Source organism: Pleurodeles waltl, chromosome 5 (assembly GCF_031143425.1).
Source record: "Pleurodeles waltl isolate 20211129_DDA chromosome 5, aPleWal1.hap1.20221129, whole genome shotgun sequence".
Lineage (NCBI taxonomy): Eukaryota > Metazoa > Chordata > Amphibia > Caudata > Salamandridae > Pleurodeles > Pleurodeles waltl.
In genome coordinates this window covers 65,904,425-65,930,252 of record NC_090444.1, presented here as the reverse complement: position 1 = coordinate 65,930,252, position 25,828 = coordinate 65,904,425, and the positions used below count along the sequence as shown (strand labels likewise).

At 47.9% G+C, this 25,828-nt stretch overlaps 1 protein-coding gene across 1 annotated transcript in view; it reads right to left on the bottom strand.

Moving 5' to 3' along the window:
• Positions 1–25,828, bottom strand: part of PPM1G (protein phosphatase, Mg2+/Mn2+ dependent 1G) — a 217,583-nt gene that overhangs the window by 5,620 nt on the left and 186,135 nt on the right. Inside the window, exon 9 of the mRNA XM_069233575.1 lies at positions 18,535–18,637. Coding sequence (XP_069089676.1) covers positions 18,535–18,637 — 103 coding nt within the window. The remainder of the gene's footprint in view (positions 1–18,534; positions 18,638–25,828) is intronic.

Below are 25,828 nucleotides of genomic sequence, written 5' to 3'. Positions count from 1 at the left end.
CTTAGGGCTGTAAGGCCTGCTAGAGGGGTGACTTATCTATACTGCATAGGCAGTGTGAGGTTGGCATGGCACCCTGAGGGGAGTGCCATGTCGACTTACTCGTTTTGTCCTCACCAGCACACACAAGCTGGCAAGCAGTGTGTCTGTGCTGAGTGAGTGGTCCCCAGGGTGGCATAAGATATGCTGCAGCCCTTAGAGACCTTCCCTGGCATCAGGGCCCTTGGTACCAGGGGTACCAGTTACAAGGGACTTACCTGGATGCCAGGGTGTGCCAATTGTGTAAAACAAAAGTACAAGTTAGGGAAAGAACACTGGTGCTGGGGCCTGGTTAGCAGGCCTCCGCACACTTTCAAATCAAAACATAGCATCAGCAAAGGCAAAAAGTCAGGGGGTAACCATGCCAAGGAGGCATTTCCTTACACCCCTGTTGAAATTGCCAAATTACTGCAGCTTTTCACCTCTGTCTGGCCTGCGCGTAAACTGGGCAAAATCATGCTTGTTCCCTCTTTGTTCTGGAGTCGCAGGACCAGGCCTTGTGCGCTCTCTGGTGTTCCTGTCCTCTGGCAGTTAAGAAAGTTCAGATATCTGCGGGATTGAATATACCACTCTGAATGACTTGTATGATGGGAATCTTAAACACGCGGTCACATCTATTCAAGCTCATGAACTTCTGGCAGACATTGTCACTATTGGTAATGGGCCGAATGGCCTCCTTAAAGATAGCGGTGATTCCCAGTCTTATATTATTTTCCAACCTACTCATACATGTACCGGCCAAGTTCTTCAGGGAGTTTGAACCTAGGATCAGGGAATTTACCTGGGACACAGGTTGCCGTTGAGTAGCCCTGGCAAAACGCTGCTGGACCAGGGCAGGCTGGCGGTGCCGGCTCTGGAATAATATTACCTAGCCTCTCAATTGCAGTGCGTAGCTAGGTGGCTCTCGGGCCTGCAGTTATCGGATACAGCAACTACGCTGCCATCATGGACTCTACCTAATGTGTCTTACGTATTCCATTCGATTGTGCGCACCAGAGCCCCTGCTCCTGGGAGTGGCGTACCATTGCTAAGAACAGAGATTTATCTCACACACACCACAACGCCTTTAGAGTGTAAAGGATAAGGTCAGCATTAAGAGACAGTAAGAGCAGAAGTGCGTGGCACAGAGATCAGTTAACAGATGTACTGATCACAATATGTAATTTAAGGCGCTGAGTGTATAGAAATCTTTGTGGCCAGTGAGCAATCATCTGGAGCCCTGAACAAGGGTCTTCTAAAGAGCTGGAGTGTGGGTGAGGAGTGTGCTCACTGCGTAAAAAGGGAAAATGAGCGCATGCCCACTTAAGCTGCACTTTTGAAGGCAGAGGTGGGGGTAACTAGGTACTGTGCGCAGCATCTGCCAGCATCGACCCTTCTACTTCAGTATGAAGGGCCAACAGTCAATAAAAGGGGGTGTGGAATTGGTGTGATGAAGGACTGCCCCACTTTGTAAACATCTTCATGACAGAAGCAGCAAGCACAGCCCTTCAGTGAGGTCAAGGACATGGATAAGGGACTTGCAACAAACATAAGGGAGGACTGTGGAGCAGATTACTTTCAGCTTCGAGGTGGCGATGATCAGAATGCTGAGAGCATAATGCATAGTCTGAGCTGTGGGCATGAAGGATAAGGGCACTGGTGTCATACACTATTAAGTGATGCATTTAACATGCTGACAAGAATATGCTTGTGTCTCAGACGCTTAGTTCACTACAGCTTGATGACTAACGTCCATAATAGAAGCATTGATCTGAAATGCCCAAGGTTTGAGAATGTTTACAAAGTTAACACAGGCATACTGTGATATTTATGCCAAAGGGGAGGCAATGTTTTTTAATGCTAGGCCTTTTGTTGATGTGCTTACTTACCCTTACGGTTTTCTGCAGGTGTGCCCCGTATAGTTTCTAGTTGAGCAATAATGAAGCATTTAAAATACCACGTTTATGGTTGCAAGGCAGTTCTGGGAAAGATGAAAGTTAACTTCTGTATTGGGGTTTCACTTCTGGACGAAAGTGTGTTGTTAATGAAGTGGCGTCTGGGTGTCAGATTACGGAATGGGTATTTGGTTACCAATCGTGGGTGGTGGATTCACAAACCAATTGCATGGATTCTTGTGTGCAAAGACTGGGAACAGAAGCCTCACATGTGTAGTATGATGTTGCCAGCATGTGCTTACAGGGTACACAGGGTTTGGTGTACACAGCTGGTGTAAGGAAATGCCTCCTTGGCATGGTTGCCCCCTGACTTTTTGCCTTTGCTGATGCTATGTTTACAATTGAAAGTGTGCTGAGGCCTGCTAACCAGGCCCCAGCACCAGTGTTCTTTCCCTAACCTGTACTTTTGTATCCACAATTGGCAGACCCTGGCATCCAGATAAGTCCCTTGTAACTGGTACTTCTAGTACCAAGGGCCCTGATGCCAAGGAAGGTCTCTAAGGGCTGCAGCATGTCTTATGCCACCCTGGAGACCTCTCACTCAGCACAGACACACTGCTTGCCAGCTTGTGTGTGCTAGTGAGGACAAAACGAGTAAGTCGACATGGCACTCCCCTCAGGGTGCCATGCCAGCCTCTCACTGCCTATGCAGTATAGGTAAGACACCCCTCTAGCAGGCCTTACAGCCCTAAGGCAGGGTGCACTATACCATAGGTGAGGGTACCAGTGCATGAGCATGGTACCCCTACAGTGTCTAAACAAAACCTTAGACATTGTAAGTGCAGGGTAGCCATAAGAGTATATGGTCTGGGAGTTTGTCAAACACGAACTCCACAGCACCATAATGGCTACACTGAAAACTGGGAAGTTTGGTATCAAACTTCTCAGCACAATAAATGCACACTGATGCCAGTGTACATTTTATTGTAAAATACACCACAGAGGGCACCTTAGAGGTGCCCCCTGAAACTTAACCGACTATCTGTGTAGGCTGACTAGTTTTAGCAGCCTGCCACAAACCGAGACATGTTGCTGGCCCCATGGGGAGAGTGCCTTTGTCACTCTGAGGCCAGTAACAAAGCCTGCACTGGGTGGAGATGCTAACACCTCTCCCAGGCAGGAATTGTCACACCTGGCGGTGAGCCTCAAAGGCTCACCTCCTTTGTGCCAACCCAGCAGGACACTCCAGCTAGTGGAGTTGCCCGCCCCCTCCGGCCAGGCCCCACTTTTGGCGGCAAGGCCGGAGAAAATAATGAGAAAAACAAGGAGGAGTCACTGGCCAGTCAAGACAGCCCCTAAGGTGTCCTGAGCTGAGGTGACTAACTTTTAGAAATCCTCCATCTTGCAGATGGAGGATTCCCCCAATAGGGTTAGGATTGTGACCCCCTCCCCTTGGGAGGAGGCACAAAGAGGGTGTACCCACCCTCAGGGCTAGTAGCCATTGGCTACTAACCCCCCAGACCTAAACACGCCCTTAAATTTAGTATTTAAGGGCTACCCTGAACCCTAGAAAATTAGATTCCTGCAACTACAAGAAGAAGGACTGCCTAGCTGAAAACCCCTGCAGAGGAAGACCAGAAGACGACAACTGCCTTGGCTCCAGAAACTCACCGGCCTGTCTCCTGCCTTCCAAAGATCCTGCTCCAGCGACGCCTTCCAAAGGGACCAGCGACCTCGACATCCTCTGAGGACTGCCCCTGCTTCGAAAAGACAAGAAACTCCCGAGGACAGCGGACCTGCTCCAAGAAAAGCTGCAACTTTGTTTCCAGCAGCTTTAAAGATCCCTGCAAGCTCCCCGCAAGAAGCGTGAGACTTGCAACACTGCACCCGGCGACCCCGACTCGGCTGGTGGAGATCCGACACCTCAGGAGGGACCCCAGGACTACTCTGATACTGTGAGTACCAAAACCTGTCCCCCCTGAGCCCCCACAGTGCCGCCTGCAGAGGGAATCCCGAGGCTTCCCCTGACCGCGACTCTTTGAACCTAAAGTCCCGACGCCTGGGAGAGACCCTGCACCCGCAGCCCCCAGGACCTGAAGGACCGGACTTTCACTGGAGAAGTGACCCCCAGGAGTCCCTCTCCCTTGCCCAAGTGGAGGTTTCCCCGAGGAATCCCCCCCTTGCCTGCCTGCAGCGCTGAAGAGATCCCGAGATCTCTCATAGACTAACATTGCGAACCCGACGCTTGTTTCTACACTGCACCCGGCCGCCCCCGCGCTGCTGAGGGTGAAATTTCTGTGTGGGCTTGTGTCCCCCTCGGTGCCCTACAAAACCCCCCTGGTCTGCCCTCCGAAGACGCGGGTACTTACCTGCAAGCAGACCGGAACCGGAGCACCCCCCTTCTCTCCATTATAGCCTATGCGTTTTGGGCACCACTTTGAACTCTGCACCTGACCGGCCCTGAGCTGCTGGTGTGGTGACTTTGGGGTTGCTCTGAACCCCCAACGGTGGGCTACCTTGGACCAAGAACTGAACCCTGTAAGTGTCTTACTTACCTGGTAAAACTAACAAAAACTTACCTCCCCCAGGAACTGTGAAAATTGCACTAAGTGTCCACTTTTAAAACAGCTATTTGTGAATAACTTGAAGTATACATGCAATTTTGATGATTTGAAGTTCCTAAAGTACTTACCTGCAATACCTTTCGAATGAGATATTACATGTAGAATTTGAACCTGTGGTTCTTAAAATAAACTAAGAAAATATATTTTTCTATATAAAAACCTATTGGCTGGATTTGTCTCTGAGTGTGTGTACCTCATTTATTGTCTGTGTGTATGTACAACAAATGCTTAACACTACTCCTTGGATAAGCCTACTGCTCGACCACACTACCACAAAATAGAGCATTAGTATTATCTCTTTTTGCCACTATCTTACCTCTAAGGGGAACCCTTGGACTCTGTGCATACTATTCCTTACTTTGAAATAGTGCATACAGAGCCAACTTCCTACAGCTGGGAAAAGAGTAGTACCTCAGTTGCCTAGGTTTCAAAACTGTGGAAGTATTTGGAAGTGGTCTGTAAAATTAGGGACCAGTAGCACCCCGCTGTTTGATGGATGGGGTAGTACCCGTTGCTGTATGTAAGGAAATGCCTCCTTGGCATGGTTGCCCCCTGACTTTTTGCCTTTGCTGATGCTATGTTTACAATTGAAAGTGTGCTGAGGCCTGCTAACCAGGCCCCAGCACCAGTGTTCTTTCCCTAACCTGTACTTTTGTATCCACAATTGGCAGACCCTGGCATCCAGATAAGTCCCTTGTAACTGGTACTTCTAGTACCAAGGGCCCTGATGCCAAGGAAGGTCTCTAAGGGCTGCAGCATGTCTTATGCCACCCTGGAGACCTCTCCCTCAGCACAGACACACTGCTTGCCAGCTTGTGTGTGCTAGTGAGAACAAAACGAGTAAGTCGACATGGCACTCCCCTCAGGGTGCCATGCCAGCCTCTCACTGCCTATGCAAGTATAGGTCAGTCACCCCTCCAGCAGGCCTTACAGCCCTAAGGCAGGGTGCACTATACCATAGGTGAGGGTACCAGTGCATGAGCATGGTACCCCTACAGTGTCTAAACAAAACCTTAGACATTGTAAGTGCAGGGTAGCCCTAAGAGTATATGGTCTGGGAGTTTGTCAAACACGAACTCCACAGCACCATAATGGCTACACTGAAAACTGGGAAGTTTGGTATCAAACTTCTCAGCACAATAAATGCACACTGATGCCAGTGTACATTTTATTGCAAAATACACCCCAGAGGGCACCTTAGAGGTGCCCCCTGAAACTTAACCGACTGTCTGTGTAGGCTGACTAGTTCCAGCAGCCTGCCACACTAGAGACATGTTGCTGGCCCCATGGGGAGAGTGCCTTTGTCACTCTGAGGCCAGTAACAAAGCCTGCACTGGGTGGAGATGCTAACACCTCCCCCAGGCAGGAGCTGTGACACCTGGCGGTGAGCCTCAAAGGCTCATCCCTTTGTCACAGCCCAGCAGGGCACTCCAGCTTAGTGGAGTTGCCCGCCCCCTCCGGCCACGGCCCCCACTTTTGGCGGCAAGGCTGGAGGGAACAAAGAAAGCAACAAGGAGGAGTCACTGGCCAGTCAGGACAGCCCCTAAGGTGTCCTGAGCTGAGGTGACTAACTTTTAGAAATCCTCCATCTTGCAGATGGAGGATTCCCCCAATAGGGTTAGGATTGTGACCACCTCCCCTTGGGAGGAGGCACAAAGAGGGTGTACCCACCCTCAGGGCTAGTAGCCATTGGCTACTAACCCCCCAGACCTAAACACGCCCTTAAATTTAGTATTTAAGGGCTACCCTGAACCCTAGAAAATTAGATTCCTGCGACAACAAGAAGAAGGACTGCCCAGCTGAAAACACCTGCAGAGGAAGACCAGAAGACAACAACTGCCTTGGCTCCAGAAACTCACCGGCCTGTCTCCTGCCTTCCAAAGAACTCCGCTCCAGCGGCGCCTTCCAAAGGGACCAGCGACCTCTGAATCCTCTGAGGACTGCCCTGCTTCGACGACGACCAGAAACTCCCGAGGACAGCGGACCTGCTCCAAAAAGACTGCAACTTTGTTTCAAGGAGCAGCTTTAAAGACCCCTGCAACTCCCCGCAAGAAGCGTGAGACTTGCAACACTGCACCCGGCGACCCCGACTCGGCTAGTGGAGAACCAACACCTCAGGGAGGACCCCCGGACGACTCTCCGACTGAGTACCAAAACCTGTCCCCCCTGAGCCCCCACAGCGCCGCCTGCAGAGGGAATCCCGAGGCTTCCCCTGACCGCGACTCTCTGAAACCTAAGTCCCGACGCCTGGAAAAGACCCTGCACCCGCAGCCCCCAGGACCTGAAGGACCGGACTTTCACTGGAGAAGTGACCCCCAGGAGTCCCTCTCCCTTGCCCAAGTGGAGGTTTCCCCGAGGAAGCCCCCCCTTGCCTGCCTGCAGCGCTGAAGAGATCCGTTGATCTCTCATAGACTAACATTGCAAACCCGACGCTTGTTTCTACACTGCACCCGGCCGCCCCCGCGCTGCTGAGGGTGAAATTTCTGTGTGGGCTTGTGTCCCCCCCCGGTGCCCTACAAAACCCCCCTGGTCTGCCCTCCGAAGACGCGGGTACTTACCTGCAAGCAGACCGGAACCGGGGCACCCCCTTCTCTCCATTCTAGCCTATGCGTTTTGGGCACCACTTTGAACTCTGCACCTGACCGGCCCTGAGCTGCTGGTGTGGTGACTTTGGGGTTGCTCTGAACCCCCAACGGTGGGCTACCTTGGACCAAGAACTGAACCCTGTAAGTGTCTTACTTACCTGGTAAAACTAACAAAAACTTACCTCCCCCAGGAACTGTGAAAATTGCACTAAGTGTCCACTTTTGAAATAGCTATTTGTGAATAACTTGAAAAGTATACATGCAATTGAAATGATTCAAAGTTCCTAATGTACTTACCTGCAATACCTTTCAAACAAGATATTACATGTTAAATTTGAACCTGTGGTTCTTAAAATAAACTAAGAAAAGATATTTTTCTATAACAAAACCTATTGGCTGGATTTGTCTCGGAGTGTGTGTACCTCATTTATTGTCTATGTGTATGTACAACAAATGCTTAACACTACTCCTTGGATAAGCCTACTGCTCGACCACACTACCACAAAATAGAGCATTAGTATTATCTATTTTTACCACTATTTTACCTCTAAGGGGAACCCTTGGACTCTGTGCATGCTATTCCTTACTTTGAAATAGCACATACAGAGCCAACTTCCTACATTGGTGGATCAGCGGTGGGGTACAAGACTTTGCATTTGCTGGACTACTCAGCCAATACCTGATCACACGACAAATTCCAAAATTGTAATTAGAAACTGATTTTTGCAATTTGAAAAGTTTTCTAAATTCTTAAAAGACCTGCTAGGGCCTTGTGTTAGATCCTGGTTAGCATTTCTTTTTAGAGTTTAAAAGTTTGTAAAAGTTTGAATTAGATTCTAGAACCAGTTGTAGATTCTTAAAAAGTATTCCAACTTTTAGAAGCAAAATGTCTAGCACAGATGTGACGGTGGTGGAACTCGACACCACACCTTACCTCCATCTTAAGATGAGGGAGCTAAGGTCACTCTGTAAAATAAAGAAAATAACAATGGGCCCCAAACCTACCAAAATACAGCTCCAGGAGCTTTTGGCAGAGTTTGAAAAGGCCAAACCCTCGGAGGGTGGCAACTCAGAGGAAGATGATAGTGACTTGGAGGAAAATTCCCCCCTACCAGTCCTATCTAGGGAGAACAGGGTCTCTCAAACCCTGACTCCAAAAATAATAGTCAGAGATGCTGGTTCCCTCACAGGAGAGACCAACACCTCTGAAATCACTGAGGATAACTCCAGTGAAGAGGACATCCAGTTAGCCAGGATGGCCAAAAGATTGGCTTTGGAAAGACAGATCCTAGCCATAGAGATGGAAAGACAAGAGATGGGCCTAGGACCCATCAATGGTGGCAGCAACATAAATAGGGTCAGAGATTCTCCTGACATGTTGAAAATCCCTAAAGGGATTGTAACTAAATATGAAGATGGTGATGACATCACCAAATGGTTCACAGCTTTTGAGAGGGCTTGTGTAACCAGAAAAGTGAACAGATCTCACTGGGGTGCTCTCCTTTGGGAAATGTTCACAGGAAAGTGTAGGGATAGACTCCTCACACTCTCTGGACAAGATGCAGAATTTTATGACCTCATGAAGGGTACCCTGATTGAGGGCTTTGGATTCTCCACTGAGGAGTATAGGATTAGATTCAGGGGGGCTCAAAAATCCTCGAGCCAGACCTGGGTTGACTTTGTAGACTACTCAGTAAAAACACTAGATGGTTGGATTCAAGGCAGTGGTGTAAGTAATTATGATGGGCTGTACAATTTATTTGTGAAAGAACACCTGTTAAGTAATTGTTTCAATGATAAACTGCATCAGCATCTGGTAGACCTAGGACCAATTTCTCCCCAAGAATTGGGAAAGAAGGCGGACCATTGGGTCAAGACTAGGGTGTCCAAAACTTCCACAGGGGGTGACCAAAAGAAAGGGGTCACAAAACCTCCCCAGGGGAAAGGTGGTGAGACAGCCAAAAATAAAAATAGTCAAGAGTCTTCTAAAGGCCCCCAAAAACCTGCACAGGAGGGTGGGCCCAGAGCCTCTTCACAAAACAATCCTGGGTACAAGGGTAAAAACTTTGATCCCAAAAAGGCCTGGTGTCGAAACTGTAGTCAGTCTGGACACCAAACTGGAGACAAGGCCTGTCCCAAGAAAGGTTCCACTCCAAACTCCAATCCAGGTAACACTGGAATGGCTAGTCTCCAAGTGGGATCAACAGTGTGCCCAGAGCAAATCAGGGTCCACACTGAAGCTACTCTAGTCTCTGAGGGTGGGGTGGATTTAGCCACACTAGCTGCCTGGCCCCCTAACATGCAAAAATACAGGCAGCAGCTCTTTATTAATGGGACAAGTGTAGAGGGCCTGAGGGATACAGGTGCCAGTGTCACCATGGTGACAGAGAAACTGGTTTCCCCTGGCCAATACCTGACTGGAAAAACGTATACAGTCACCAATGCTGACAATCAAACTAAAGCACATCCCATGGCAATGGTAACTTTAGAATGGGGAGGGGTCAATGGCCTGAAACAGGTGGTGGTCTCCTCAAACATCCCAGTAGACTGTCTGCTTGGAAATGACCTGGAGTCCTCAGCATGGGCTGAGGTAGAACTAAAAACCCATGCAGCCATGCTGGGTATCCCTGAACTGGTGTGTGTAAAAACAAGAGCACAATGCAAGGCACAGGGTGAAAAAGTAGAGCTGGAGTCTGGAAAAATGGCCCAGCCTACCAAGAGAAAAGGAAAGTCAGTTGGGAAACCAACTGCAACACAGTCAGAAAAAGAGAACCTCTCTTCTCAGGAAGAAGTTCTGCCCTCTGAGGGAACTGAGCCTTTGGAGCTTGAACCTTATCAGGTTGAGCTCTTAGGCCCAGGGGGACCCTCAAGGGAGGAGCTGTGTAAGGGACAAGAAACCTGTCCCTCTCTTGAAGGCCTTAGGCAGCAAGCTGCTGAAGAGTCCAAGGGCAAGAAAAATGGAACACATAGGGTCTATTGGGAAGATGGACTCCTGTACACTGAGGCCAGAGACCCCAAACCTGGTGCCACTAGGAGAGTGGTAGTGCCTCAGTCGTTCAGAGAGTTTATTCTGACCTTGGCCCATGATATTCCCCTTGCTGGGCATTTGGGACAAACCAAGACGTGGGAGAGGTTAGTCAACCACTTCTACTGGCCCAATATGTCCCAGAAGGTTAAGGAGTTTTGCCTCTCCTGCCCCACCTGTCAATCCAGTGGTAAGACAGGTGGGCACCCAAAGGCCCCCCTCATTCCACTTCCAGTGGTGGGGGTCCCCTTTGAAAGAGTGGGTGTGGACATAGTTGGTCCACTGGAACCTCCCACAGCCTCAGGAAATATGTATATCCTAGTAGTAGTGGATCATGCTACTAGGTATCCTGAAGCTATTCCCCTTAGGTCGACTACTGCCCCTGCAGTAGCCAAGGCCCTCATTGGTATCTTTACCAGAGTGGGTTTCCCTAAGGAGGTGGTGTCTGACAGAGGTACCAACTTCATGTCAGCATACCTAAAACACATGTGGAATGAGTGTGGAGTGACTTACAAATTCACTACACCATACCATCCACAAACTAATGGCTTAGTTGAGAGATTCAACAAGACATTAAAAAGGCATGATCATGGGGCTCCCAGAAAAACTCAAAAGGAGATGGGATGTCCTCTTGCCATGTCTGCTTTTTGCTTACAGATAGGTGCCACAGAAGGGAGTAGGATTCTCACCCTTTGAACTTCTGTTTGGTCACCCTGTAAGGGGACCACTTGCTCTTGTTAAAGAAGGCTGGGAGAGACCTCTTCTTGAGCCTAAACAAGACATAGTGGACTATGTACTTGGCCTTCGCTCTAGAATGGCAGAGTACATGGAAAAGGCAACCAAAAACCTTGAGGCCAGCCAACAGCTCCAGAAGTTTTGGTATGACCAAAGGGCTGCACTGGTTGAGTTCCAACCAGGGCAGAAAGTCTGGGTTCTGGAGCCTGTGGCTGCCAGGGCACTCCAGGACAAATGGAGTGGCCCTTACCCAGTGCTAGAAAGGAAGAGTCAGGTCACCTACCTGGTGGACCTGGGCACAAGCAGGAGCCCCAAGAGGGTGATCCATGTGAACCGCCTTAAGCTCTTCCACGACAGGGCTGATGTAAATCTGTTGATGGTAACAGATGAGGATCAGGAGGCAGAGAGTGAACCTCTCCCTGATCTTCTATCATCAGACCTAAAAGATGGCTCAGTAGATGGAGTGATCTACTCAGACACCCTCTCTGGCCAACAGCAAGCTGATTGTAGGAGAGTCCTACAACAGTTTCCTGAACTCTTCTCCTTAACCCCTGGTCAGACACCTGTGTACCCATGATGTGGACACAGGAGACAGCATGCCTGTCAAAAACAAAATCTTTAGACAGTCTGACCATGTTAAGGAAAGCATCAAGGTGGAAGTCCACAAGATGCTGGAATTGGGAGTAATTGAGCGCTCTGACAGCCCCTGGGCTAGCCCAGTGGTCTTAGTCCCCAAACCTCACACCAAAGATGGAAAGAAAGAGATGAGGTTTTGTGTGGACTACAGAGGGCTCAATTCTGTCACCAAGACAGATGCTCATCCAATTCCTAGAGCTGATGAGCTCATAGATAAATTAGGTGCTGCCAAATTCTTAAGTACCTTTGACTTGACAGCAGGGTACTGGCAAATAAAAATGGCACCTGGAGCAAAAGAGAAAACAGCATTCTCCACACCTGATGGGCATTATCAGTTTACTGTTATGCCCTTTGGTTTAAAGAATGCCCCTGCCACCTTCCAAAGGTTGGTGAATCAAGTCCTTGCTGGCTTGGAGTCCTTTAGCACAGCTTATCTTGATGATATTGCTGTCTTTAGCTCCACCTGGCAGGATCACCTGGTCCACCTGAAGAAGGTCTTGAAGGCTCTGCAATCTGCAGGCCTCTCTATCAAGGCATCCAAATGCCAGATAGGGCAGGGAACTGTGGTTTACTTGGGCCACCTTGTAGGTGGAGGCCAAGTTCAGCCACTCCAACCCAAGATCCAGACTATTCTGGACTGGGTAGCTCCAAAAACCCAGACTCAAGTCAGGGCATTCCTTGGCTTGACTGGGTATTACAGGAGGTTTGTGAAGGGATATGGATCCATTGTGACAGCCCTCACTGAACTCACCTCCAAGAAAATGCCCAAGAAAGTGAACTGGACTGTGGAATGCCAACAGGCCTTTGACACCCTGAAACAAGCAATGTGCTCAGCACCAGTTCTAAAAGCTCCAGATTATTCTACGCATTTCATTGTGCAGACAGATGCCTCTGAACATGGGATAGGGGCAGTTTTGTCCCAAACAAATGATGATGGCCTTGACCAGCCTGTTGCTTTCATTAGCAGGAGGTTACTCCCCAGGGAGCAGCGTTGGAGTGCCATTGAGAGGGAGGCCTTTGCTGTGGTTTGGTCCCTGAAGAAGCTGAGACCATACCTCTTTGGGACTCACTTCCTAGTTCAAACTGACCACAGACCTCTCAAATGGCTGATGCAAATGAAAGGTGAAAATCCTAAACTGTTGAGGTGGTCCATCTCCCTACAGGGAATGGACTTTATAGTGGAACACAGACCTGGGACTGCCCATGCCAATGCAGATGGCCTTTCCAGGTTCTTCCACTTAGAAAATGAAGACTCTCTTGGGAAAGGTTAGTCTCATCCTCTTTCGTTTTGGGGGGGGAGGGGGTGGGGGGGGGGGGGGTTGTGTAAGGAAATGCCTCCTTGGCATGGTTGCCCCCTGACTTTTTGCCTTTGCTGACGCTATGTTTACAATTGAAAGTGTGCTGAGGCCTGCTAACCAGGCCCCAGCACCAGTGTTCTTTCCCTAACCTGTACTTTTGTATCCACAATTGGCAGACCCTGGCATCCAGATAAGTCCCTTGTAACTGGTACAGTAACAAAGCCTGCACTGGGTGGAGATGCTAACACCTCCCCCAGGCAGGAGCTGTGACACCTGGCGGTGAGCCTCAAAGGCTCATCCCTTTGTCACAGCCCAGCAGGGCACTCCAGCTTAGTGGAGTTGCCCGCCCCCTCCGGCCACGGCCCCCACTTTTGGCGGCAAGGCTGGAGGGAACAAAGAAAGCAACAAGGAGGAGTCACTGGCCAGTCAGGACAGCCCCTAAGGTGTCCTGAGCTGAAGTGACTAACTTTTAGAAATCCTCCATCTTGCAGATGGAGGATTCCCCCAATAGGGTTAGGATTGTGACCCCCTCCCCTTGGGAGGAGGCACAAAGAGGGTGTACCCACCCTCAGGGCTAGTAGCCATTGGCTACTAACCCCCCAGACCTAAACACGCCCTTAAATTTAGTATTTAAGGGCTACCCTGAACCCTAGAAAATTAGATTCCTGCGACAACAAGAAGAAGGACTGCCCAGCTGAAAACCCCTGCAGAGGAAGACCAGAAGACAACAACTGCCTTGGCTCCAGAAACTCACCGGCCTGTCTCCTGCCTTCCAAAGAACTCTGCTCCAGCGACGCCTTCCAAAGGGACCAGCGACCTCTGAATCCTCTGAGGACTGCCCTGCTTCGACGACGACCAGAAACTCCCGAGGACAGCGGACCTGCTCCAAAAAGACTGCAACTTTGTTTCAAGGAGCAGCTTTAAAGACCCCTGCAACTCCCCGCAAGAAGCGTGAGACTTGCAACACTGCACCCGGCGACCCCGACTCGGCTAGTGGAGAACCAACACCTCAGGGAGGACCCCCGGACCACTCTCCGACTGTGAGTACCAAAACCTGTCCCCCCTGAGACCCCACAGCGCCGCCTGCAGAGGGAATCCCGAGGCTTCCCCTGACCGCGACTCTCTGAAACCTAAGTCCCGACGCCTGGAAAAGACCCTGCACCCGCAGCCCCCAGGACCTGAAGGACCGGACTTTCACTGGAGAAGTGACCCCCAGGAGTCCCTCTCCCTTGCCCAAGTGGAGGTTTCCCCGAGGAAGCCCCCCCTTGCCTGCCTGCAGCGCTGAAGAGATCCGTTGATCTCTCATAGACTAACATTGCAAACCCGACGCTTGTTTCTACACTGCACCCGGCCGCCCCCGCGCTGCTGAGGGTGACATTTCTGTGTGGGCTTGTGTCCCCCCCCGGTGCCCTACAAAACCCCCCTGGTCTGCCCTCCGAAGACGCGGGTACTTACCTGCAAGCAGACCGGAACCGGGGCACCCCCTTCTCTCCATTCTAGCCTATGCGTTTTGGGCACCACTTTGAACTCTGCACCTGACCGGCCCTGAGCTGCTGGTGTGGTGACTTTGGGGTTGCTCTGAACCCCCAACGGTGGGCTACCTTGGACCAAGAACTGAACCCTGTAAGTGTCTTACTTACCTGGTAAAACTAACAAAAACTTACCTCCCCCAGGAACTGTGAAAATTGCACTAAGTGTCCACTTTTGAAATAGCTATTTGTGAATAACTTGAAAAGTATACATGCAATTGAAATGATTCAAAGTTCCTAATGTACTTACCTGCAATACCTTTCAAACAAGATATTACATGTTAAATTTGAACCTGTGGTTCTTAAAATAAACTAAGAAAAGATATTTTTCTATAACAAAACCTATTGGCTGGATTTGTCTGAGTGTGTGTACCTCATTTATTGTCTATGTGTATGTACAACAAATGCTTAACACTACTCCTTGGATAAGCCTACTGCTCGACCACACTACCACAAAATAGAGCATTAGTATTATCTATTTTTACCACTATTTTACCTCTAAGGGGAACCCTTGGACTCTGTGCATGCTATTCCTTACTTTGAAATAGCACATACAGAGCCAACTTTCTACACTGTACTATATTGGGGAAGGGTAGTATCCTGTCCCAAAAGTAAGCATGGAGCAGTGCACTACACTGTGCTGAGGTCTGTAGCCACAGGTTCCATGAAGGTGAGCTCGGGACTAGCCAATGCGGAACGGATGGTAAGATAGGACAGGAGTGAGGTGCTGGGGCAGAGTACACTGGTGAAAGTGCTCTTTGATTCTGTGGATGCACACACTGGAAGCTAACCAGCACTTGAAAGTTGTGTTTTCGGAATATTCAGTATGCGCGTTCTGAAGGCTGTCATCATTGTGGTTGGGAGACAATCCATCGATGTTTGTGCAGCTTTCAGAGGTCATGGTGCCGGGAGCAGATTTAGGTGATGTATTCAGCTGGTACATCATATTGGTTTGGCAAGCTAGTGTGACAGAGTACGGAGTGTGTGGGCGTGGGGGGCTGTACTTTTATGTGTGAGTGCGGTGCAGTATGCTGTGGGAATGGGTGTATTGCTTGTGAAAGATGGAGAAGGTGTGAGTGTTGTTCAGGAGTATTGTGAGGTGCACGTCTGGGGAAATTATGTAGAAGTGTTTTTGTGAGAATAGGTTTTCTGTTTGAGTCCTGGTCAAAGGAGTTTGGGAATATGATTATATTTTCTGTTTTGTTTGTGCCTTGAAATGAGTAGACTTAGGAGAACCCCTTTCTTTCCAGTGGGTTACATGCACCGACAGTCACGTGACAGCGTCTGACTACATGTCCTGTTTTCATAGATGCTGTATGGTGTCATTTTGAGGGTGCAGACGTGGTGGAAAAGCCTCATGTCTGAGGCAATCACAAGACTTGCATGTCTTGTACGGTTATGTAATGGTATTCATAACCTAAGGCTCTTGTTTGTTTTGTTTGCTATAAAGCGTGCGGACACTAAGCTCTTGACCCTTCAGAGATTTTGTGACTGTCATTTGTGGCCTTTGCCTTAAGGGTATGACAGAATGCTGTTGATTGACTGTGTAGGCTGTCCCTGTACTTTATATGCAAGGCAACGGCTGTTCTTTGTATTATGAGAAGGAGGTATGTGGTATCACCTGTTTTCATCCCCTACATGTCTCAGTTGTGTTTGGAATGCTGAGAGTGAATGATGTAACTGCATGCTGGAGTGCAGAATGCAGCTGAAGTTAGGCGATCAGGACAGAGGGAGGAAGAGGGGAGCCTTGACGGGACCAAACTGCTGTTGCTGTAACCCAAGGGCCTACCATGAAATAAAGAACTTGCCTTCATCCTGAGTAGATACAGACTATTGTATGAAGGCCCTGCCATCTTACTATTCTTCTTTAAATTTCAACTGGGTTTAAAAAAATGAAAATTACATTTGTGCAATATAGGCTTTAATCAGGCTGCAAGGATGTTTATTTGAATTTAAAATTATCTCTTCTATTGAAAAGCTCTGTACATGTTGGAACAGTAATGTCCCTTCCTAGTACACAGGCATGTAACCCTGACCAGACTGGCAACTACTTGAGAAACTAATAGCATAACTTTATTATCAAGGCTAATATGGAGAACAATGAACTTCAGAGTCCGTGTCTGCCGAAGAAAGTTATTGGATTAACCAACTGCTAAGCCTCCGGTCTACCAAATGGGCCCTCACATTTTCATCCAACTCTAATCCTTCTAGGTCTTCATCAATTTCTTTTGTCGACACCAAGGTAATGGTGTTGCATTATGGCAATGCACACAACCACCAATTTCTTCAGTAAAAATAATAATAATTAAAAAAAGTATTTTTAGAACAATAAGTGCTGCATTCAGACAAGATGCACCGATAGCAGCCCCTTAAAGGCAGGTTCCAGACTGTGTTAATCTGCCCACAGGAACTTGTATTGCAAGCTGGGCCAAATTTAAAGGAAAATTAATGTAACTTAGCCCTGCTTGAGGCATTTATATATGATCTGGTCCAAAGCATCCGAGTGATCATTTCTCTATCTGTGCTGGTCACTTTAGTTGATGCCATGAAAACAGCGTTCAGTTCAATGGTCCTCCGAAGTCAGAACACTTTCTGGAGGCACAACAGTAATAAAGGACGCAAAACATGCCCAAAAACAATGGCAGAAAAAATAACATTTAAATTGGAATCTGACCTGATGCATTGCTGGTATTGAGGGAAGTACTACGAGTCACCTCCAAAATGAAACTAAATCTAAGAACAACAACTTGCAATGCTCAGAGCCCCAAAATAGATGGCATGAGTATGCACAGTGTGTGATCAACTACAGCACATGCTGCAAACAGTGTTACTACCAGAAGCACCTGGAATAAAGTGTTTAGTTGGTCCTTGTGCCACTAAATCCTCATAGTTTTTGCAGCTCCTCTGCTCTGCCTCATCACTAGTTTCTTCCACACTGTCCTAGTCGTCCTGCATCTGTGATGTAGTCTCCAAGAGTCTCTGGAGATGAGGCCCTGAATGGACCCTTCCTTGGTGACAAAAGGATCTAGCTTGCATTTCTTGGTTTTGGAAGAAGAAACCAGCAGACCATTCTTGAGGGACACCAGGCAAAGCAACATTTATTGCCCATGGGAGACTGTCCTTTTGTCTTTAAATTCCAGGAGCTGGAAATTGTGCACATAAAGCATTTCTTCACAAAATGTCCACCCTTGTGGATATCAAACAGTCACTTTAAATGAGGTTCAACATACAGCTTCTTTGCCCCAAAGCCATGCATGGAAAAATAGCTTACCTTCTGCTAACAGGGGAAAAAACAGAATGAAGTAGGATACTGAAAAGGGTGGGGAGGATTCCAATCCATTCACTAGACGTGTGATGGAAAATCTAAGCAGCTGAGTCTATGGGACAAGGGAAGCTGGAAGCATATCTCCATATGACTGGCTAAAGTTCAGGACATAAAATTAAGTGGACAGAATGTCGATGCTATTTGAGTTTATATGCATACTGCTACATTACCATCAATGGCTGAAGGTTTCCAGCCAGATATCGGGGAATAGGTCAACCATGTGGACAAATGCAACATCCAATGCAGGTGAAGAAAGGCTTCTCACCACCAGCTTTCCCCCCCAAACACAACTAGACGCAAAAAAACAACAGAAAAGGAACAACCTGCTATCTACAATTCAGGGAAGGAAAGACAATTGGCCAAGTGCCCTCTTATAGTCAAGGAATGGAACAGATTCCGGATGGTTATAGCAGCTGACCTCCTCTACTCTCAAAGACACAAAGTGCAAAGATGATCTTCTTGGAAGAACCACCAGCTGACAGATTAACACTGGGACTAGAGCTGGATCCCTTGCCAGAGTGAGTGATTGTGCCTCCCTCCCACTTGAGAAACCTCCCATGAAGACATTCATCTGACAAAATATGTGGCTGCTTGGACAGACTATGACAAAAGTGTCATGTCAGCTGCTCTGCTACGTGTGCGTTGACAGACACTGACACGGAGGTAATTTGAAGGCATGTGATAACTTCACTATATAATTATTTTCTGTTGCACATTATGAATTAAGCCACCCACCAAACCTAGCAATAGATACAGCCTGAGAATCTATATATAATTTCATTAACAAAATACTTCTGAGACTTGTTCACACTTGTTTCCTCCTAGCCAAAATCTTAAACTTGAACGTTGAGATAAAATTGAACTTACTTCCTCAACAATGGAAGAAAGTGGCCGCAGATCTCCAGTTTCATCTTTTTCACTGATCTTCTCATGGATAAAATCCACCACCTCCTGACTGCTCATTACATTCCTGTCAAATGAGGAAAACAATGACGTTCAGACACCGCGCCTATTGAAAAATCAGAACCGATCAAGTGAAAATGGACAAACTGACAAGCCAAGGAGTACACTGGAGCTGCTCCAACTAGTAAGAACCCTTCACCCAATCAGCACAAGAATCTTAACCGTCAGCTCAAACAACCCACTCAACGCTTGTCAGACAATCTGCTCTATGTGCTTCGTTCGCTCAACAGTGATTAGGGGTTTCTACTGTGAAGGGATACGCAACTGCACTGTGCCTTTCATTGTTCTGGTCACCCCTGGACTTAAATCCGATTCTAACTTTTATGACATCACCATTTCAGTGCATGCCAATTTGTAAACCCAGGAAACATACATTCCGACTCTATATCCATCTATATCTATCTATCCATCTATATCCATCTATATCCATCTATATCCATCTATATCCATCTATATCCATCTATATCCATCTATATCCATCTATATCCATCTATATCCATCTATATCCATCTATATCCATCTATATCCATCTATATCTCCATCTATCCCCCCATCCATCTATATCCCCCCATCCATCTATATCCCCCCATCCATCTATATCCCCCCATCCATCTATATCCCCATCCATCTATATCCCCATCCATCTATATCCCCATCCATCTATATCCCCATCCATCTATATCCCCATCCATCTATATCCCCATCCATCTATATCCCCATCCATCTATATCCCCATCCATCTATATCCCCATCCATCTATATCCCCATCCATCTATATCCCCATCCATCTATATCCCCATCCATCTATATCCCCATCCATCTATATCCCCATCCATCTATATCCCCATCCATCTATATCCCCATCCATCTATATCCCCATCCATCTATATCCCCATCCATCTATATCCCCATCCATCTATATCCCCATCCATCTATATCCCCATCCATCTATATCCCCATCCATCTATATCCCCATCCATCTATATCCCCATCCATCTATATCCCCATCCATCTATATCCCCATCCATCTATATCCCCATCCATCCCCCTCTCCATCCATCCCCCTCTCCATCCATCCCCCTCTCCATCCATCCCCCTCTCCATCCATCCCCCTCTCCATCCATCCCCCTCTCCATCCATCCCCCTCTCCATCCATCCCCCTCTCCATCCATCCCCCTCTCCATCCATCCCCCTCTCCATCCATCCCCCTCTCCATCCATCCCCCTCTCCATCCATCCCCCTCTCCATCCATCCCCCTCTCCATCCATCCCCCTCTCCATCCATCCCCCTCTCCATCCATCCCCCTCTCCATCCATCCCCCTCTCCATCCATCCCCCTCTCCATCCATCCCCCTCTCCATCCATCCCCCTCTCCATCCATCCCCCTCTCCATCCATCCCCCTCTCCATCCATCCCCCTCTCCATCCATCCCCCTCTCCATCCATCCCCCTCTCCATCCATCCCCCTCTCCATCCATCCCCCTCTCCATCCATCCCCCTCTCCATCCATCCCCCTCTCCATCCATCCCCCTCTCCATCCATCCCTCTCTCCATCCATCCCTCTCTCCATCCATCCCTCTCTCCATCCCTCTCTCCATCCATCCCTCTCTCCATCCCTCTCTCCATCCATCCCTCTCTCCATCCATCTCTCCATCCCTCTCTCCATCCCTCTCTCCATCCATCTCTCCATCCATCTCTCCATCCATCTCTCCATCCATCTCTCCATCCATCTCTCCATCCATCTCTCCATCCATCTCTCCATCCATCTCTCCATCCATCTCTCCATCCATCTCTCCATCCATCTCTCCATCCATCTCTCCATCCATCTCTCCATCCATCTATCCATCCATCTATCCATCCATCTATCCATCCATCTATCCATCCATCTATAGAGAGATCTCTCTATAAATATATATATTTCTCTCTCTCTCATATATATATACACACACACAGATATCTCTCTCTTTATATATATACACACATTTCTCAGTTTTGTACAGTGCAAATTCATTACAAGAGAATTGGAGCGCTTTACTTGAGCACCAGTTACATTACACAAGTTCCGATTCATTCTTAGGCATGCAGAGAATAAGTGATTTGCCCAAAATGACAGTATCTTGCAATGCCAGGCTAAAGTCTGGTTCCCAGTTCCAAAGTCAGCGGCTCTGAGCATAAATCCACATCCTCTCACCTGTTCTCTCTTGACCTGTTTGCTAGCAACCTTCAGCACCAAAATAGGGAGATAATACTGTTTTGGTCCCTTCTATCTTACCAGAAAGTAAAGAAAATCAATGTCTTTGTTAGTTTGCTGTTTCTGAAGAGGCACAATCTCCTTGTTACTAAATCAGGATAGTTAAACCTATGGCACACATTACAGGAACACAGGTTTCACCAACCTCAGTGAATGAAAAGCTACTTATATTCAGTAACAGGATTTCTGGTGATATATATATACACATATACATACACACACACACACACACACACACACACACACACACACACACACACACACACACACACACACACACACACACACACACACACTTTGACTGCCCCCACCCCTCCCCAACTCACCCCTTTTCTCTTTGCCCCTACTTGACTGCTCACCCCACAACTTCCCACATGCAAAAAGGATCACTGGCACACTTTTTTGGAAACTTTTGTAAAGATTCGTCAAACAGTGCCAAAGAGATAGGCAAGTCAAAAAATGTGTTTCCTGTGGAAACATGGTCCTAACTTGGCGCGCACACACACACGTATGGAAAAATGTCACTTACCCAGTGTACATCTGTTTGTGCATGAGACGCTGCAGATTCACATGCTTTGCACATCCCGCCATCTAGTGTTGGGCTCGGAGTGTTACAAGTTGTTTTTCTTCGAAGAAGTCTTTTCGAGTCACGAGATCGAGGGACTCCTCCCCTTTCGGCTCCATTGCGCATGGGCGTCGACTCCATCCTAGATTGTTTTCCCCGCAGAGGGTGAGGTAGGAGTTGTGTATTATAGTAATAGTGCCCATGCAATGGAGTAAGTATGTATGTACATAATTTGTATTAAAATAGTATTTATTTACAAATTTACAATTTTTCATCCAACTTATAACAGCTACATGTTCCCGGGGAGGTGGGAGGGCGCATGTGAATCTGCAGCGACTAATGCCACGAACAGATGTACACTGGGTAAGTGACATTTTCCGTTCGGTGGCATGTGTAGCTGCAGATACACATGCTGTGTATAGACTAATAAGCAGTAATCTCCCCAAAAAAGTGGTGGCTTAGCCTGTAGGAGTTGAAGTTGTCTGAAATAATATTCTTAATACAGCCTGTCCTACTGTGGCTTGTTGTGTTAGCACATCTACACAGTAATGTTTTGTGAATGTATGAGGCGTAGACCATGTGGCTGCCTTACAAATTTCTGTCATAGGTATATTTCCTAGAAAAGCCATTGTGGCGCCTTTTTTCCTAGTGGAATGCCCTCTTGGTGTAATAGGTAGATCTCTTTTTACTTTAATATAGCAAGTTTGAATACATTTCACTATCCATCTGGCAATGCCTTGCTTGGATATAGGATTAGCTGCATGAGGTTTCTGGAAGGCTACAAACAATAGTTTTGTTTTACGAAATTGTTTTCTTCTGTCAATGTAATACATTAGTGCTCTTTTATGTCTAATGTATGTAAGGCTCTTTCAGCTACTGAGTCTGGTTGCGGAAAGAAGACTGGGAGTTCCACTGTTTGGTTTAGGTGGAATGGTGATATAACCTTTGGTAAGAATTTGTACGGAGAACCACTTTATGTTTATGTATTTGTATAAAGGGTTCTTGTATAGTAAATGCGTGTATCTCACTTACTCTTCTAAGTGATGTGATAGCTATTAGAAAGGCTACCTTCCAAGTTAAGTATTGCATTTCACAAGAGTGCATGGGCTCAAATGGTGGTCCCATGAGTCGTGTTAATACAATATTATGGTTCCACAAAGGAACTGGTGGTGTTCTCCGGGGTATGATTCTTTTTAATCTTTCCATAAATGTTTTGATGACTGGGATTCTAAAATGCGATGTTGAATGTGTAATCTGCAGATACGCAGATATTGCTGTGAGATGTATTTTAATAGAAGAGAATGCTAGTTTAGACTTTTGTAAGTGTAATAAGTAACTTACAATGTCCTTTGCGGAAGCATGTAGTGGTTGAAATTGATTATTGTGGCAGTAGTAAACAAATCTTTTCCATTTGTTTGCATAACAATGTCTTGTAGTAGGCTTTCTAGCTTGTTTAATGACCTCCATACATTCTTGTGTAAGGTCTAAGTGCCCAAATTCTAAGATTTCAGGAGCCAGATTGCTAGATTGAGCGATGCTGGATTCGGGTGTCTGATCTGCTGTTTGTGTTGTGTTAGCAGGTCTGGCCTGTTCGGTAGCTTGATATGAGGTACTACTGATAAATCTAGCAGTGTTGTGTACCACGGTTGGCGAGCCCAGGTTGGTGCTATATGTATTAGTTTGAGTTTGTTTTGACTTAGTTTACCAGATAAGGAATGTAAGGAAATGCCTCCTTGGCATGGTTACCCCCTGACTTTTTGCCTTTGCTGATGCTATGTTTTGAATTGAAAGTGTCCTGAGGCCTGCTAACCAGGCCCCAGCACCAGTGTTCTTTCCCTAACCTGTACTTTTGATTCCACAATTGGCACACCCTGGCATCCAGGTAAGTCCCTTGTAACTGGTACCTCTGGTATCAAGGGCCCTGATGCCAGGGAAGGTTTCTAAGGGCTACAGCATATCTTATGCCACCCTAGGGATCCCTCACTCAGCACAAACACACTGCTTGCCAGCTTGTGTGTGCTGATGAGAACAAAACGAGTAAGTTGACATGGCACTCCCCTCAGGGTGCCATGCCAACCTCACACTGCCTATGCAGTATAGATAAGACACCCCTCTAGTAGACCTTACAGCCCTAAGGCAGGGTGCACTATACCATAGGTGAGGGCACCAGTGCATGAGCACTGTGCCCCTACAGTGTCTAAGCCAAACCTTAGACATTGTAAGTGCAGGGTAGCCATAAGAGTATATGGTCTGGGAGTCTGTCAAGCACGAACTCCACAGCACCATAATGGCTACACTGAAAACTGGGAAGTTTGGTATCAAACTTCTCAGCACAATAAATGCACACTGATGCCAGTGTACATTTTATTGTAAAATACACCCCAGAGGGCACCTTAGAGGTGCCCCCTGAAACCTAATCCAACTACCCGTGTAGGCTGACTGGTTCTAGCAGCCTGCCACACTCGAGACATGTTGCTGGCCACATGGGGAGAGTGCCTTTGTCACTCTGTGGCCTGTAACAAAGCCTGCACTGGGTGGAGATGCTATCACCTCCCCCAGGCAGGGGCTGTAACACCTGGCGGTGAGCCTCAAAGGGTTACCCCCTTTGTTCCAGCACCGCAGGGCACTCCAGCTAGTGGAGTTGCCCGCCTCCTCCGGCCACAGCCCCACTTTTGGCGGCAAGGCCGGAGGAGATAATGAGAATAACAAGGAGGAGTCACTGGCCAGTCAGGACAGCCCCTAAGGTGTCCTGAGCTGAAGTGACTAACTTTTAGAAATCCTCCATCTTGCAGATGGAGGATTCCCCCAATAGGGATAGGAATGTGACCCCCTCCCCTTGGGAGGAGGCACAAAGAGGGTGTACCCACCCTCAGGGCTAGTAGCCATTGGCTACTAACCCCCCAGACCTAAACACGCCCTTAAATTTAGTATTTAAGGGCTTCCCTGAACCTAAGAATTTAGATTCCTGCAACTTACCGAAGAAGAAGACTGCTGAGCTGAAAAACCCCTGCAGAAGAAGAAAGAAGACACCAACTGCTTTGGCCCCAGTCCTACCGGCCTGTCTCCTGCCTTCTAAAGAAACCTGCTCCAGCTACGCTTTCTCCAGGACCAGCGACCTCTGAATCCTCAGAGGACTGCCCTGCTTCCAAGAGACCAAGAAACTCCCGAGAACAGCGGCCCTGTTCAACAAAGACTGCAACTTTGTATCCAGAGGAGCAGATTTAAAGACCCCTGCAATCCCTGCAAGAAGCGTGAGACTTGCAACACTGCACCCGGCGACCCCGACTCGACTGGTGGAGAAACAACACCTCAGGGAGGACCCTCCGGCGACTCAGAGACTGAGTAACCAAAGTTGTCCCCCCTGAGCCCCCACAGCGACGCCTGCAGAGGGAATCCAGAGGCTCCCCCTGACAGCAACTGCCTGACTCTAAAATCCCGAGGGCTGGAAAAGACCCTGCACCCGCAGCCCCCAGCACCTGAAGGATCGGAACTTCAGTGCAGGAGTGACCCCCAGGAGGCCCTCTTCCTTGCCCAGGTGGTGGCTACCCCGAGGAGCCCCCCCCCCCCCCCCTTGCCTGCCTGCACCGCTGAAGAGACCCCTTGGTCTCCCATTGAAATCCATTGGAAACCCGACGTGTGTTGGCACACTGCACCCGGCCGCCCCCGTGCTGCTGAGGGTGTACTTCCTGTGCTAGCTTGTGTCCCCCCCCCCCAGTGCCCTACAAAACCCCACTGGAACCGAGGCACCCCCTTCTCCATTGAAGCCTATGCGTTTTGGGCACCACTTTGACCTCTGCACCTGACCGGCCCTGAGCTGCTGGTGTGGTAACTTTGGGGTTGCTCTGAACCCCCAACGGTGGGCTACCTTGGACCCAAACTTGAACCCCGTAGGTGGTTTACTTACCTGCAAGAACTAACAATTACTTACCTCCCCTAGGAACTGTGAAAATTGCGCTGTCTAGTTTTAAAATAGCTATATGTGTTTTATTTGAAAAGTATATATGATATTGTGATTATTCAAAGTTCCTAAAGTATTTACCTGCAATACCTTTCATTCAAAGTATTACATGTAAAATTTTAACCTGTGGTTCTTAAAATAAACTAAGAAAAGATATTTTTCTATACAAAAACCTATTGGCCTGGAATTGTCTTTGAGTGTGTGTTCCTCATTTATTGCCTGTGTGGGTACAACAAATGCTTAACACTACTCCTTTGATAAGCCTACTGCTCGACCACACTACCACAAAGTAGAGCATTAGTATCATCTCTTTTTGCCACTATCTTACCTCTAAGGGGAACCCTTGGACTCTGTGCATACTATTCCTTACTTTGAAATAGTGCATACAGAGCCAACTTCCTACAAGGAATGAGTGGGAGAGGGGGG